General features: G+C 37.9%; 1 protein-coding gene across 2 annotated transcripts in view; it reads right to left on the bottom strand.

Moving 5' to 3' along the window:
• Window positions 1–14,473, bottom strand: part of Ace2 (angiotensin I converting enzyme 2) — a 57,439-nt gene extending 42,966 nt beyond the window's left edge. For both annotated transcript variants that reach the window (XM_023719548.1, XM_023719547.1), the window contains exons 1-2: window positions 14,139–14,473; window positions 1,525–1,683 (exon numbers count right to left, since the gene is read on the bottom strand). In XM_023719548.1, coding sequence (XP_023575316.1) covers window positions 1,525–1,683; window positions 14,139–14,402 — 423 coding nt within the window. In that variant the 5' untranslated portion in view covers window positions 14,403–14,473. The remainder of the gene's footprint in view (window positions 1–1,524; window positions 1,684–14,138) is intronic.
• Window positions 14,474–15,944: the final 1,471 nt, after the last annotated feature.

Below are 15,944 nucleotides of genomic sequence, written 5' to 3' on the forward strand. Positions count from 1 at the left end.
TATTTTTATTGCGGTACTGGAGATTGAACTCAGGACACTGCGCTTGCCAGGCAAGCGCTTATTATACTGAGCTATCTCCCCAGCTCAGTGTGTAGCATTTAATCCTCACGCACATTACAGTTATCTGAGGATCTTTTCAAAATAGAAGGTTCAGACTCCATCCAGTGTACACTATGCTGTCTAGATTCAAATGGGAAGAGTTTCTCATGGTGTTCTTGAGAAAATTATGGAGAACCAAAAAATGGATAAGATAAAGTGAATTAATAGCTAAGGAGATCATTTGATCCAAAGAATGCAGAACAATAAATATCAACTTGTATAAATAAATACCATATGGCTTTATCTCTGTCCTTATCAGAAACTTTTATTTTTATAAATGTGGATTGGGACATACAGAGTTCCAGGAGACAAATAGCTGAAAGGGCAGAATTTGATGTTAAATAGCTAAGTATTTCCAATAAACATATTTCACTAGGCTCTATCAGGGGTCTGCAAACTATTGTCTGCAGAAAATCCTGCCTATGCCTGTTTTTGTAAAAATTTTATTGGAACACAGCCCCATTCACTCCTTTATGCATTAGCTGTGGCTGGCTTCCCACTACAATGGCAGAGTTGACTACTGTGACACAGGCAACATGGTCTGCAAAACCTCAAATATTTATTATTTGTTCCTTTACAGAAAGGGAGTTTACTGGCTCCTGGGCTAGACAGCTGGGCCAAGAATGGTACTTTAGCAGAAATTCAAATAGACTTTCTTTAATTTGGACAAACTAAGAAAAAAATTTAAAGAGCCATTTTAGATAAACATTGGTGGGATAGATTTGAACACTCCGTTGGTGGCGAGGTTCACATTAGCCAACCAGGGCATCTGGCTATCAAGAACTGAAACACTTTAATGCAGTTCTAGACTGCCTTAATAGATGCAGATCACAGGAACCCATGCCATATTTCTGCTTACCTCTGTGCAGATCAGAGCCCAGTGTCTTCCTTCACTCTCAAAAAAACTTATTTGGGTGATGTTTTGGATCATCTAAAGGCCACATGCTAAAAGACTGTCTCTCAGTTGGTGGCACTACTGGAGGAAGTGGACTCTGCAGGAGATGGAGACCTAGCTGCAGGAACTAGGCACTGCGGATGTGCCTTTGAAGAGTATATTTTGTCCCAGGCCTTTAGCTCTTTCCCTCTCTTTTCTCTCCTATCCACCAAGAAGTGAACCTCTTTGCTCCTTCACATTCTCCTTGCCAGAATGTTCTGCCCAGAAGCAATGGAGCCAAGTAGCCACCAATGCAAACTTCTGAACCATGAGCTCAAAGAAATCTTCCCTCTTTAAACTGATTTTATTGGGTTTTTGGCAGAACAACAGAAAGATAACTTTTATGGTCACCTTACGTAGGCACAGAAATCCTGCTAATGTCAGCATTACTATCTTTGCAGATGAAGGAAGCAGCCATGGGTGGTACAATGTTTTATATCTCCCATACATTTCAATGTTTGGGATGAGTACTAAAACATTCACAAACATACCCGTTTGTTCTTGTCTGCGGAAAGCGCTGAAGACCCACTGTGCTGAAGAGCCTGCAACTGACGTTTGACTGTGAGATTCTGAATTTCTTGTAGTGGATAAGCTTTGGCAAGGTTTGACTGTTCTTCATAAAAGGTAGACCAGACGGCCCCAGCCTCATTCTGAAATGGCAAAAAATAAAATTGGAATTGGAATGCCATGACATGGCTTTAACAGAGGAGAAGACAGAGTACAAAGAACATCTGGTGAAACATCTACTATTTCCAGAATGGTTTAGTCCCCCACTTTGATAAAGGTCATGGTTTAGGTTAAAAGTGACCAGGCCACATTTGGCTACTCTCTCTTTCTGGCCCAATGCCTAGTTTTCCCAAGGGTCCTGTCCCCAGAACTGGATGTGAATTCTCACAGATAATCCACACTGTGAGACCCTGGAATTTATGGCCTTTGTGCTGTGACGTAGGTGAATTGGCCAAAGATTGAAGGAAGAATGCTCTAAAAGAAGAATCCAGTAGAGTTCAGAATGGACATGATGGGAATACAGTCCTCATGGCCATGAGAACCACGAGAAATGAGAAGCAGCTCACAGTGAGCCCCTATATGCCATCATTTATTACAACTCTTCAGAGCATAAACTGTGATCTCAAAAGGCTTCCCAAGATATAGCCATTTAGCAGTCATGGTGATTTTTTACCAGGAAAAGAAATAAACACACAAATAATGACACAATGTATCTCCCCATCATGAATATTAGTAGGAAAGTAAATGTTTCCAGACTTTCCTAGCGAAGTCTTCTTCTCTCAATGTACATATTTATTTCTATGTGTCAGAGCCTAAAATGAACAAGTGCTTTGTACACCACACTGCTCCAAGGCCATACAAAAGAGATAGAGTATGACACAATAAATGTGTGATTTCATTCCTGGAGTCACACATCGCTGACTAGCTTATAACCTTGGGCAAATTAGCTTCTCTGACCCACAGTTACTTATCTGCAACAGGTGAAGAAGAATAAGACTTACATAAAAGGGTTGTTGTGGGGATTAGAAGAATTACAAACAATAAAATGCTAACCAGAGTGCCTGACACATCCTAAGATTCAATAAATGTTATTTGTTGCTTATAGAGAAAAGGCCCTTGTTCTTAAGTCATTTAAAATTGTATCAGATGGATAAGATATGAATCATGAATGCTTCACTAATGAGACATGAGTATATAGTACTCTATAAACTGTGAATGGGCTGATCAGTTTCAGTTATAAGAAAGGAGAAGCACATACAGATGACCATATTTGGCCAAGTCTTCTGAGAAGAGGGACTTAAAGTAGGTAAGATGTGGAGGACATGGAATACTTCACAAAATAATTTATCCCATTTGAGCTTTTTAACAACTTCATGAGAAAGGAGATCACTGTTTTTCTCCATTGTATACATGCAGAAAAGGGGCCTAGAGAAAGAGTGGAGCTGGTAATCATCCACCAGCATTCAATCTTGGACCTGCAGCTGACAGAAACTAAGATGGCTCCCATGATCCCTACCTCCTGGTGGTCATGCCCTCACACAGACCCTCTTGAGTAAGAATAGACCTATGACTTGACTCTAACAAAACTTGTACAGCAAAGGTTATGGGGTGCACATATTCACATCACAAATGATTGCAATTTTTATCATGCCAGAAGACTGTCTCCCTTGCTGACTTTAATGCAACAAGATGTCATGGTACATATATTCTATGGAAAAGCAAAATGGCCTGGAATTGAGGATGGCTTCTGATAGTATCCTGTAGTTAAAGCAAAGACCTCAGTTCAGCAGCACACATAGATCCTAAAATAACGCTAGCCATGTTCGCTTGGAGTGGATCCATCGCTAATCAAGCATCAGACACGATCATAGTGCTAGCTGCCACCTTGAGTGCAGACCTAAGAGACTTCCAGGACGCAGCTGAGCTGTGCCTGGGCTCCTGACCTGCAGCTGCTGTGAGAAAATAATATATGCTATTTTAAGCCACTAACCTTGCAGCAACTTTTCATGCAACAGGTAACTACCAGAACTCTCACAGCCACCATTCCAGGTATGATTGCACTTTTCAGGCCAAGGATTTTTTCTTTCGTCCTTTGAGCATTAGGTAGTCATGGAGAGGTTCTGAATAAGCATGTGCCACAATGAAAATGGCTTGCACAAGTAAAAGTAATGGACCGGAAAAGATACGGAGAAAATAGTGGTAGCGAAAAAAGAAAATAATTTCTCTCTTTATTGAGCACTCACAATGTCTCAGGAACTGCTTTTCAGTTCATGTTCACATACAGTGCTTTGGGGGGGAGCCATCATCTCTATTCCAGAAACAAAGAGAATGAAGTACAGAGCAAAGTAACTTTTCCTCAGTCACACAGTTCGTAAGTGGAAGAGCCAAAACATCAAGCCAGTTGTGCTTACCTCCAGAGCTCCTGCTCAGAGCCATCGACACTGAGCCTTCCGACTGTAGCTCACACATTCTGGCCTTCTCTCTAATGTGTGTGAATGAACTACTGAAAGAGGACTATGGTCTACAAAACAAGCTGAACTGCGCAACCCACCACTCACCTATGAATTCCTCCACCCCTTTCTTTATCCAGTCCAGGACAATTTATTGTCAAGTAACATTTGCGGTAAAAGTTTGAAGACAAATTACATAAACAAATTTATTCTTGATTTATTTTGGAAACAGCACAATCCCTCAAATGCCTCAGTCTTAGATCATTTTTTATTATACTGCTTTTGGGAACTTTGAGACTATATGAATTGATTTCATCACTACCACTATACAAGGGTTATACTTTATATCACCAAAAATTATGTTGCCTTGCATTTTGGCTCCTAAGGACATACTGTTCCTTCCCAAGCTATTCTCTGTAGTATTATTTATGATGTATTTCATATCCTTATGCTAAGATTCCTGAGCCTAAATAAAGCAAACAGCTCATCTGTTATGCAAAGAATCACAGTCAGCTCATGCATACCAATCAGATGGTCTAGGTAGTTGTCCATAGCTATATGTAGTTTATAGACTTGAATGATGGATGAAATGAAACAATACAGAACAGTGTACACAGTTCCAGGGCTTGAAGGGAACTACTACAGGTAAAAGTGGTGCCAGTCCACAACACCTCTGTGCAAAGGCAAGAGAGACCAACTAAAACTATAAAACGTTGTGTAGCCTTATTGCTGGGGGAGGAAGCTATTAGGGGATAAGACATGCATTGTTCAGGATGACCACAAAAAATTAAAATTCTCTCTAGCTATCATCTATCTCTGTAATGGATGCCACATTCCCATTCTGTGAAAGATCCTCACAACTTCAATGACTGAAAGTGTATAATGTAAAATTATGTTTTATAAATATTCAAAACTGTATCCTACTCTACTGTAGCCCTCGCTATATGCATAAATTAAATGCAATGCTTTCATTATGACTTTTTATGTATTTGGTACAGGGTCTCACTACACAGCTTGGGCTCATAGTGATCCTGTTTTCAGCCTCCCCACAGCTGTGATTACAGGCATGCACATCCCACCCCCTAGCCACCCAGACAAAGTGGCTGGCTCAGCGCACCCAAGGGCAGGGCCAGTGCCACATGTGATGCTGGGGATCACACCCCTCATTATGCTTTTAAATGTTTTCACATTAGCTTTTGGATTTAATCCATAGATCTGGTGGTATCTACCAAAATTATGACAGTTTTATCTAAACAGTTGCTATGCTTTTGTGACAAGTTAAGTCCTTTTTCTTTTTCTATAGCTCACTATCCCTTGAAATTATCTGTACTTCCAGAAACCTCTAAATTCCTTATTCCCCTGTATGCATGAGAGTTCACTGAAGAAAAAAAAGATGAAAAGATATGTCGAACTTTTGCATCCATCCAGTACCTTGGAGCTCGAAAATTGAATAGGAAAACCTCTACTCATATTCTGCCCAGTTTCCGTATGGCTCTTATGGCCATATCAGGTTCAAAGATGAAAATACCTTGGTTACTTTTTCAGTATGTCCACATGCTGAGCTACTTTTATGCTTATTTTATGCAACAGAGTAGGTAATGTAAGTGATATGAGGCTGAATTCCACCACTCCACTTTACAATTCAAAAATTATTGTTCTATATTTTAGGTGAGATGTTTAACATATTAAATTTTTAAACATTAAAACCTTTTCATTTTTGCTGAATTTTATGCTCTAAGAAAATGGTGGTGCTCATCCCCAACTTCCAATATATTTGCATGATGACGCTTTTCCCCCTCCCCTCCTATCCATGGTATAGATACTCTGAGTTTTACCAAGTGTGGGTTGACCTACAAGAGACACGGCTCACATCAGCATTCTCTCTTTTTTCTCCATAATTTTATTGAGAGATAAATAGCAATGAAACAGTTTCAAATCAAATTGGTAGGTCAGTTTCAATAATTAACACATTGCATACTCTCTTCCTAGTGTTTATTTACTATACACAATGCAGACATGATATCCTATTTACAAACATTATTACAAAAAATCCCTCTATTCGTTAAGAGAATGTAACTATATATCTATCCTAACCATTTTAAATACACAGATACAAAATGGTCATTCTCTCTTTAGGTAGAAAACTGCAGGTTAGAATTGCCTCCCTGTGAGTTCACTACAACTCCAACCCCAGAAACATAGGAATTGGGCATGCCTCAAGACTTACAGGCCCAGAAGCAAGTCACTGAATAAGTCCTAAAAACTACCCAAGACGTAAGTGTGGCCTCCTACTTCTAAGAACTTATGCAGAAGTATACTTCAGAAGTGCTCTTGGAGAAACTTCTGGACTTTGGCAGAGCAGTCCTCAACTCTTCAGCCGCATGGACAATAGTTTGGACCACCTGTAGTAGTTACTATTAAATCTTGGAAGGGTAAACCAGGATACTTCTGCGAGCAGTGGACACATTTTGCTCTCTCCAGGGATAAAAAGAGGCCCAGCGACCTCTTAGGTTGTTATTAAAAATCACATGTGCCCTTTCTGAAATCACTTTGCAAAGTTCACAATTTTCCCCTGTATGTAACATTGGGTTTGTCTTCATGCAAGTTAAGGTCATGATCCTTGGTATCTTTTCGTTTTGCTCAAACTCTAACTCGTATTTGTTCCATTTTATCTTCCCGGATAGGTTTATGATTTTGATTTCCTGCTGTTTACTAATGTTCTCATTAAAATAATGAATTTGATAATTTTGTACCCTTCAGGATGATTTACAAAAGATTCTATTTCAAAAACAACAAACACAATTTTTAAAAAAGTCAGTGCATGTAAAAGCAATATCATGTTACTGAGAAGTTAATTATAGGTTGACTGTGAATATTAAGTTTGTATTTGCTACAAAGCAAGAGAACAATTTATTGTACAGAAAAAAATAATTTTTACTGATTTCTAAACTTAACTTGTTTTTCTGGTATTCAAACAAAGTTTTCACATGTTAATTAAAATTAATAAACCAACCTAGTTGTTCAGAAGCATAGCTACAAATAGAAAAATCATCTTTCCAATAAAATATGCCTAACTGCCTATATAGTGGTAATATTTTCAACTTGACATGTTTAAGTGAGATTGATTTTTTTGGTCTATTTAGGGAAAGGTCTACTGGGTGTTTAGAGTCTAACTACTAGGTCAGACTCATAGTTATCCGCCTGTTTACAGCCTCCCAAGAGCTGGGGTTACAGGTGCACACCACCACACCCAGTGTCAATTGCTGTCTCAGTGCGCCCCGGGATCGGGGCTGGCACCACAGGCCCAGGGATTGAATCCCCGGCACCTGCACCTGCTTGCAAGCACTTTAATCCACTGAGCTATTTTGCTGGCCCAAGATTGATCTTGATACAGTATAAATCTATATTCTACCTCAATACAGTTACTTATGGAACTAGCTGGATTCTTCTCCAGTCTCTCCTCTCAGAATTACATCTGATTTTTATTACCAGTTTTCATCCAAATCTACTGGGGAATGAACTTTTTGTTTCTTGCCCAATGATTCCTAATCTTGAGAGTCTTATAAGAAGATAAGCAAGGAGGGCTGAGGAGATTGCTCAATGGTTGAAGCACCTGCTTGGCAAGCACAATGACCAGGTTTGATCCCCCATACCCACGCCATACTGCCCAGGAAGCCTGGGCACGCTACGCCAACCCCAAGACTGGGCATTGTGACACACTCCTGTAATCCCAGTGCTGAGACAGAAAGATCACTACAAGTCTGAGCTGTGTAGCAAGACACTGCACTAAATACATAAATAAATAAAAGATTTTAAAGAAAGAAGATAAGCAAAGAATAGTTAATGACACACATCACAGTGTCAAAGAAAGGTACAGGTGCTTTGGAAACATGTTTTGAAATAAACATTTTTTCATTATCCCTATCCGTTGTTGTCTGTCACACTCTAGGTAGGCAATATATTTTTCTTGAGTTTTTATTTTTTTAAAGAATACAAAATAGTAAAAAAAAAAAACCATAAGAAATGACAACATTTCAATAAACAAAGTAATAGGAATTCAACAATAGTTGCTGTATTGCATGATGTTATCTTCAAATTAGCTATTTAGTTTTACCAGATATAAACAGTGTTTAGGACATTGTACTATTCAAGTCTGATGCCCTCTATTATTTTTACTCAATCTCTGGACTGCCATTCTACATCAGACCTACAGGATGACAAGCCCAATATCCTGACTTCTGAAAGTTACACCTAAGGACAATATAGAACTGTGAGGTTGTCCTCAACAATGCCATGCTGTTAGGGTATGTTCATACAGTTACACATTCCAATTTTTTCCTCCTCTATCAGTTATCTATGGCTACTATAATAGAATATAAAAAAGTTAAATCACTCAATAGCACAAGTGTTTATTGTTTTTAAACCTACCATCACTTGGGGTTGGCAGACAGCACTGCTGATTGTGGCTAAAAATGCTTACAAGTCTGGGAGTTGGCTCCTGCTTGGGAAACTACTCACTGTGTTCCTCATTTTTAATTGGCTAGTCTAGGCATGTTCTCCTGGCAAAGGCAAAGGTGCAAAGGACAAACCCCATCATTCAAGTACATTCCATGCCTCTGATTGCAGCATTTCTGCTAACTCAATGCAAGACACATGATAAAGGACGCAGTGACATAACCTGCACTGGGATGGCACTCAAAGTGGCGTGACCTTAGACATTCTTATAGAAAAGAATAAAGAATTGAGTTGAACTACCAGATTCTTGACAAAGGTGCCAAAGACATACTTTGGATAAAAGACAGCATCTTTAACAAATGATGTTCGGAACACTGGATAGCCTTATGTAGAAGACTGAAACTAGATCCTAATCTCTCATTCTGTACAAAAATCATCTCAAAATGGATCAAAGACGTTAATATGATTCTGGAAGCTTTGAAACTATGAATGAAAGCAGGGGAAATACTTCAAGATACTGTCAGGGGCAATAATTTTCTAAATGGGATACTAACAACTCAGGAAATAAAGACAAGAATAGCCAAATGGAACTGCAATAATAAAGAGCTCCTGCACCGCAAGGAAGCAAGCTGCAGAATGAAGAGACAGCTCAGAATTGGAGAAAGTCTTTGCCAGCTCTTCACTGACAGAGGATTATTATGCAGCATACATAAGGAACTCAAAATGTTAACAATAAAAGAACAAATAATCTAAAAAATAAATAGGAAAATTATTTGAACAGATACTTCTCAAAGGAAAAGGTATAAATGGTCAATAATATATTAAAAAATACCTAATATTGGTAATCTTCAGGGAAATGCAAATCAAACTTTGTTGAGAGTCCATCCCACTTTGATCAGAATAGCTATTATCAAAGAATAGTAACAACAACAAATTCTGGTAAAGATGTGGAGATAAAAGGACCCTTATGCACTATTGGGGAGAATGTAAATTAATACAGCCACTGTGAAAGACACTAAAGACATTCCTTAAAAGAAAAGTAAAAGTAGATCTAATATATGATCCAGTTGTAACACTCCTGAGGGATGCACCTGAAGAAAATGCGGTCAGTATACAAAATAGGTATCTGTGGACCCATCATTATTGTACATCCATTCCCAAAACCCAAGATATGGAATCAGTGTAGGTGTATACTCAAAGAATTAATCAATTTTTCAAATATGGCCTATATAGACAATGGAGTATTACATAGCAATAAAGAAGAATGGAATCAGGCCATTTTCAGGAAAATAGATGGAAGAGAAGATCATCATGTTTAGTGAAATTAGCCAGACACAGTAAGACAAGATAATTCCAGTTCTACAAGCCATATTGGTTTTACCACCTGTGATAAAATGCCACTTTGTCCTATTTCCTCTAAGTTTAACTTTATTAAGCTTTCAACAGTATTGCACTTCTATTTTAAAGCTTTGGCCAATATAACAGTAAATGTTATTCTTCCAAGCTATTGTTTTCCTCTTTGAGTTAGGTATTGTGTAACTCCCAACATTTTTATACCCCTTTAAATCATTCTGATTGCTCTTTTTGGTAGGACAGTATTAATTTCTAAAATTGTTCCTTTAAGTATGATTAGCACTGCTACATTTTTAAAGGAATGGAATATTTTTTTCTCTCTTCTTTCCAGAACCTTCCAAGTGATACTGCTTATGATACTTACAGAAAGTTACTCAGTTAAAATTATCATAGGGCATTATTGAATAGCTTCTAGGTCTTCGCTTGAGTCCTAAATTATTTGTGATGACTCATCAGCTCCCAGGAATAGCCAACACAAATACAATCTGCATTGTCTATTACATATTATATAATATATACAATATACTATATATTGTACATATATATATAAAATTTTGCTATATATCACACTGTTGAATGGTAATATTATGCTTTGATTGTAGTTAGGATAATTTTTCCTAACATGTATTAATGATTAGCTCAAAACCTTTGTGACATAAATATGCATATGGCTAGAGAACATTTTCAGAATTTGTAAACTTCTTTGAGGGGATAAATATGTCTCAAAAGTAATACTAGAAATACCAGGTAATTTCTAATATAAAAATACTAATGGTAATTCAAATATTTTATTTGTTTTTGGTTGGGAGTTGGTTATTGATGAGTTCGGGATGTACTAGGCACTATGACAGGGGATATAAGAGGTAATAAGAGGTACCAAGATGAGAGGACTTTTGGAGATAGGATATACTGTTCAGGTAGTGAATGTATATTTAGTCTAGAATGTGTAAGTGGAAGAAAGTGTGGACTCAGGGGTGAGACACCTGAGTTCTAATCCTACTTCTGAATATTGCTAGCTGAAGGTATTGAGCCAGTTTCTTAATTTCCCTCAGTCCGATTTCTCTCATCTGTAAACTGAAGTTTATGCCCATAATGCTACTAATCCAGCATATGTTACTGATCTGGGCATCACAGAGTGAGTTCTTTTTTCTGTCCAAGAAGTTAATTTAGGGGGCTTGTGGGTTAGCTCAGTTGTTTAAGCACCTGCTGGGAAAGACCCTGTCAGGCACAGGGGACCATGGTTCTATCCCCAGCTCCCCATGCTTTACCAGACCCGCCCTTAAGACAACCTCAACCAGCCAAAAAAATAATCCTTCTCAAGATGTTAGAGTTTATCCCAAAGAAGATTAAGTAGATCATCAGATAGTTTCATTAAAATAAATCCATATTGTTTCTAATTTAGTGAGTCAGTACATGACTTATAAAGTACACATCCTGGTCTATAGTAAAACATGGAGTAAAGCAAATCTTATGCAAATTTATGGGAACAAATTTTCCCTTCTATGCAGGAAAGCTTTGCTGTCAATATGCACAGACAAAAGCTGGTGTTCCTTAATTCTTGACGCTAAGTTCTCTGCTGCCTGCAGGCAAAGACACAGTCAAAGAAAAGAACATTATAGCTGTCTGCAGGAACTACCTTGCCTGCCCTCAAGTTCACATTTTCCCAGCACCTGTTCTGTGTATATCAGAAGAGCCTCAGAAGTAGGAGGCTCTTGCTTCCTCCACCTCCAATTTCTTAATGGACTTTACTGAAAAATCTTTATTTCCTGAAAAACAACAACCAACTTAAGAAAGCAGCAAGACTATGCATGTTTCAGAAAGCAAAGCCCCTGAATAATAATCTTGACATCGTCAGTGTTGACATAGAGAAAGCTAAGTGCCAAACATGATGTCACATGTCACACACACACACACACACACACACACACACACACAATCATATATTGTCTAACCTCAATAATCCCGTATGGCATATGCTGTATTACTAGCATTACGGTTATAATTTTCATTTTACAGATGAGAGAAATGGGGCTGAAGGAAGCTAAGAAACTGACTTGAGACCCTCAGCTAGTGATATTCAGAACTAGGATTAGAACCCAGGTGTCTTGTCCCAGAGTCCGCACTTCCTTCCACTTACACGTGGCCAGGCTAAACATATACTCACTACCTGAAGAGTGTATCATGTCTCCAAAATCCTCTCATCTTGGTCCCTCTTATAACCCCTGCCATACTGCCTAGCACATCTCGAACTCATGATCCTTTTGACTCAGCTTCCTGAGTGCTAGGACTACAAAAATGCACTACAGAACCCAGCTCTAGAGATCTGAATACTTGCAATCAGAGACTAGAAAGAAGAGCTACTCTCTTCCTGACCTACTGCCTTCCCCTCCAGGCAAACCCACACATGTTCTTTAGTACATCAGTGCACCTAAGTATGTCAATACACCTTTCAGCACTACTTGAGGAAGGACACACCTGGCCTCTTGCTTGCTCCTGACATTTCAAGGTTCTTATTGTTCCCTTAAATTATCCATACTTTCCTTGGGTTTAAACATACCTAGGGATTTATACTTTTTCTTTTCTGGTCTTTGCTCTAATCTATCTGTGTGATTCAAAAATAATAGCACTTTAATGATTAGAGGTGCCTTCATAGACTGTACTGCATTTCATTCACGTATAGGCTTGTAACAGAATGGTGGTTACACGTCTCTTTTTTAAAAAAAGTTTTATTGATAAACAGCAATGAGACAGTTTCAAATCCAATCGGAAGTTCAGTTTCAACAAATAATACACTGCATATATTCTTCTTAGTGGTTAATTGCTGTACAAGATGCAGACTTGTGATCCTATTTACAAACACCATTAGAACAAATCATTCCATTCATTAAGAGAATGAAACTATATATCTATCCCAACCACTTGGAATACACAGATACAAAATGGACATTCATAGGTATACCCCATTTGTTCTAAGTTCCGTTATTGAATATTATAGGTGTGTAAACTACACGTCTCTTTAAATGTCTAATTCTCTCACACTGATAACAAGGACTTCATACTATTCTTCCATACCCACAAGCATCAAGAACTATTCTGGTGATTTTGCATATTAATCCAGTCTTCATAATAACCTTAAAAGGTAGAAATAAATATTCTTTTCTTTTTCACACATGAATAAGCTAAGGCCCAGAGAGGCTAATTAAGTAGTTCAAACTCACCTAGCTAAAAAGTAGTGGAGCTAGGATTTGGCTGTAAATACTCTGGCTTCAGAACTTTGGGGCATGATGCTAGTTATACCTTCACCATGAAGCCATTCCCCTTTCAGCTGCGAATGAAGGCAAGCACACTACACTGCAGTTAGCCCCCAATAGAAATCAAACGAAAACCAAGGGAAAGCTACAATGAAGAGATGATGAGAGGTAAGACCAAAATGCGAGACCAGGGAAAACATCGCTTATGACAAACTGGGTATCAAAATCTACATTTTTTTGAGCTTTAGAAAGTATATATTCTGGGGCAATTCAGATGAGGCAGCAGCTCTCAGATTTGATCGGTTCAGTGAATGCCAGTAATTGAATTTAAATATGCAGTACACTAATCATTTGAAAAAGCATAAGACTCCAAACTGGATTTTTGAAGAAATGAACTCACATGACACAAAAATATTTTCTAAAATAATTGTTCAATTTTCCAACACTTGAAAGTACAGATATACTGCTTTGGGATCTGTGAGAAAAAAAATTCTTAAATCCTTGCATTTGTCAAATAAAACATCTTGTTTTCCCAGAGTATTCTGAGATTTTTTGAGAACTGTTTTAATTATAGTTTTTCTTGGAGAACTCTGTTGTGACCTTTGGAAGTCCCTCAGAGCTTACGACAATGAGAGAAGGAATTCCCAAGTCCACTCTCACCCAACACATGGTTAACTTAATTACTAGCTGGTTCTCTCAGTAAGACTCCAGTTGCACTTTTCAGTTAATAGTCATTTGTGGAAACTTTAGATATTCTTATAGGCTATGGGAGATTATTAACTCAATAACTTATGGCATGTCTAGGAAATGTTTTGATAATTATGATATTATAAATTAAAAAATTTATAATGCATATTCACTTGTTTCTAGAAGCTAGGCTAAAAACAGTGAATTATTTTCTAAAAATTTCTTAACAAACCCCAAGGTCAATCAAGTTTACTCATTTGGGACTCTAGAATCAGACATACAGAGTTAAACATGCAACTTCACAGCTTCGATATTTTCTTCATTTCCCCTTTCACTTTTATGGACAGTAAATCAAATATTTAAAGAGCAACAAATAACCACTATGTATCAGGGAGAACTTACCATCTTTTGAACATTTTCGTCAGTAATATTGGTGTTATAATCCCAAGAAGCAAGTGAGCTTTGATAAGATAGGTCTTCAGCTTTCTGATTAAAGTTGTCCAAAAATGTCTTGGCCTGTTCCTCTATGGTAAACTGAGCAGCAGTTACAGCAACAAGGCTGAGAAGGAACCAGGAGGAGCCTGACATCTTCCCCGTGCACAAAGATCTCATCCACTGAACAACTTTCCCCAGAGTAAAATCTCCTCCTGAGTTTTTCTCTCTCATCAGCCTTTGAACTTGGGTTGGGCACTGAGGAGAGAAGAAAAAAAAATAGACAAGAGGAAAACAGTAAACAATCTGTTGAACCACTATAAAGTTAATACTGAAGAGAAAAGATATGTAAACAGATTTTAAAATGATTTTTTAAGTAAACCAAATAAAGACATGTTATTCATTAATCCTAAAAAACCTCAGTTCCCCCTAGTATTTTACAGCCAAATCAGACTTGTGCATTTGGTTAATATGTTCCTAAAAAGCTGTTAAAGGTACACTGAGGGTGTCATGATTTTACAATAATGAGAGAGAGCTGGAATTAAACATGCGAGATAGTTGGTGTTCATCTATTTTTGGACAATTCCATTCATGGTTATCTCTCCTTTATTTTTATTCAAGTTCATCCTCACAGAAGCTAAGTAATGTACTTGGGTAATGCTTTTCCTTCCAAATAAATGATTTTTGCCTCTGTCTTTATTGAATTCAATTTTTCTGACCAGTTTTAATTACCATGGATATTTTTTAAAGTGATAAAACTACTCTCCACTACACAGGTTATCTCTCCTGACATGGATTTGGAACACTTAACAGGTTCATTTTGTTTCTCAGATGACCACCTTAAACACTATTACTATGGCTGACTTAACTCTGTGCAGCCTTCGCTTTCACTTACCTGTTCAAAATTCAGTCGAGGTCACAAAGTAAGAATGTCTCCACCACGTGTATGAAATCCAAAGCGTGTCGACGTCAAGTTCTGTCCATCCATAGCCAAAGGATCATAGCAACACAGAATGCAAAGAGACCTCAGTAGTCATTCTGTTGAATCTGAGCAGCTGACTCAATCCTTATTCCCAGGGTGTAGACGTGTCACAGATAAAAGAAAGGAGCCACTTTAAATAGCAAGGCTTATAGGCCTGCTTGATTGTGATTATGAAACCTTCACACAGAGAAAACATTTCTTCACCCAGAAAAACAAGTCTTCCAGGTTCAGATGAAATGACAATAACCAAGCCTTAAAAAAATTTCCACTACTTAACTTTACTCCAAAGTTCTACGTATTATTTTAGAATGGGGAAAAATTGTTTAAAATGCTTTGTGTTCTGATATTTTATTTAAGCATCACAACAAAACCACAAGCAAAATTTATTGTCATTTTATGTGTTATGACACTGAATTCAAATAAATTGCCAAACCTCAGTTGTCTAGTAAGTGGTGGGACCAGATCACGGTTCCATGCAGTCTGACTCCAGATTAATAGACCTGTAACTAAGTTGTAGTCCACAGTCCAGAAGCAATAATGGAGCGATAGGTAAAGAGCAACAGAAGGGCTTGTGCCTGTGATGAAGATGATGGATAAATTCTCCTACATCAAATGTGAATCAAATGTACTCTCTGAGGAAATAAAGCAGTTGCTGGATTTTAAATATAATAATAAAGAATGTTTAGAGAAAGTGAGCTGGGGGCAATCTAGCCCAAGAAGTGTCAGTAAGGCTCCCCCACATTCAAGGAAGCAGAAAGTCACTCCTTTCTCACCTGCATTAGAAACCAACAGGC

Source organism: Octodon degus, unplaced genomic scaffold (assembly GCF_000260255.1).
Source record: "Octodon degus isolate 3935 unplaced genomic scaffold, OctDeg1.0 scaffold00069, whole genome shotgun sequence".
Classification (NCBI taxonomy): Eukaryota; Metazoa; Chordata; class Mammalia; order Rodentia; family Octodontidae; genus Octodon; species Octodon degus.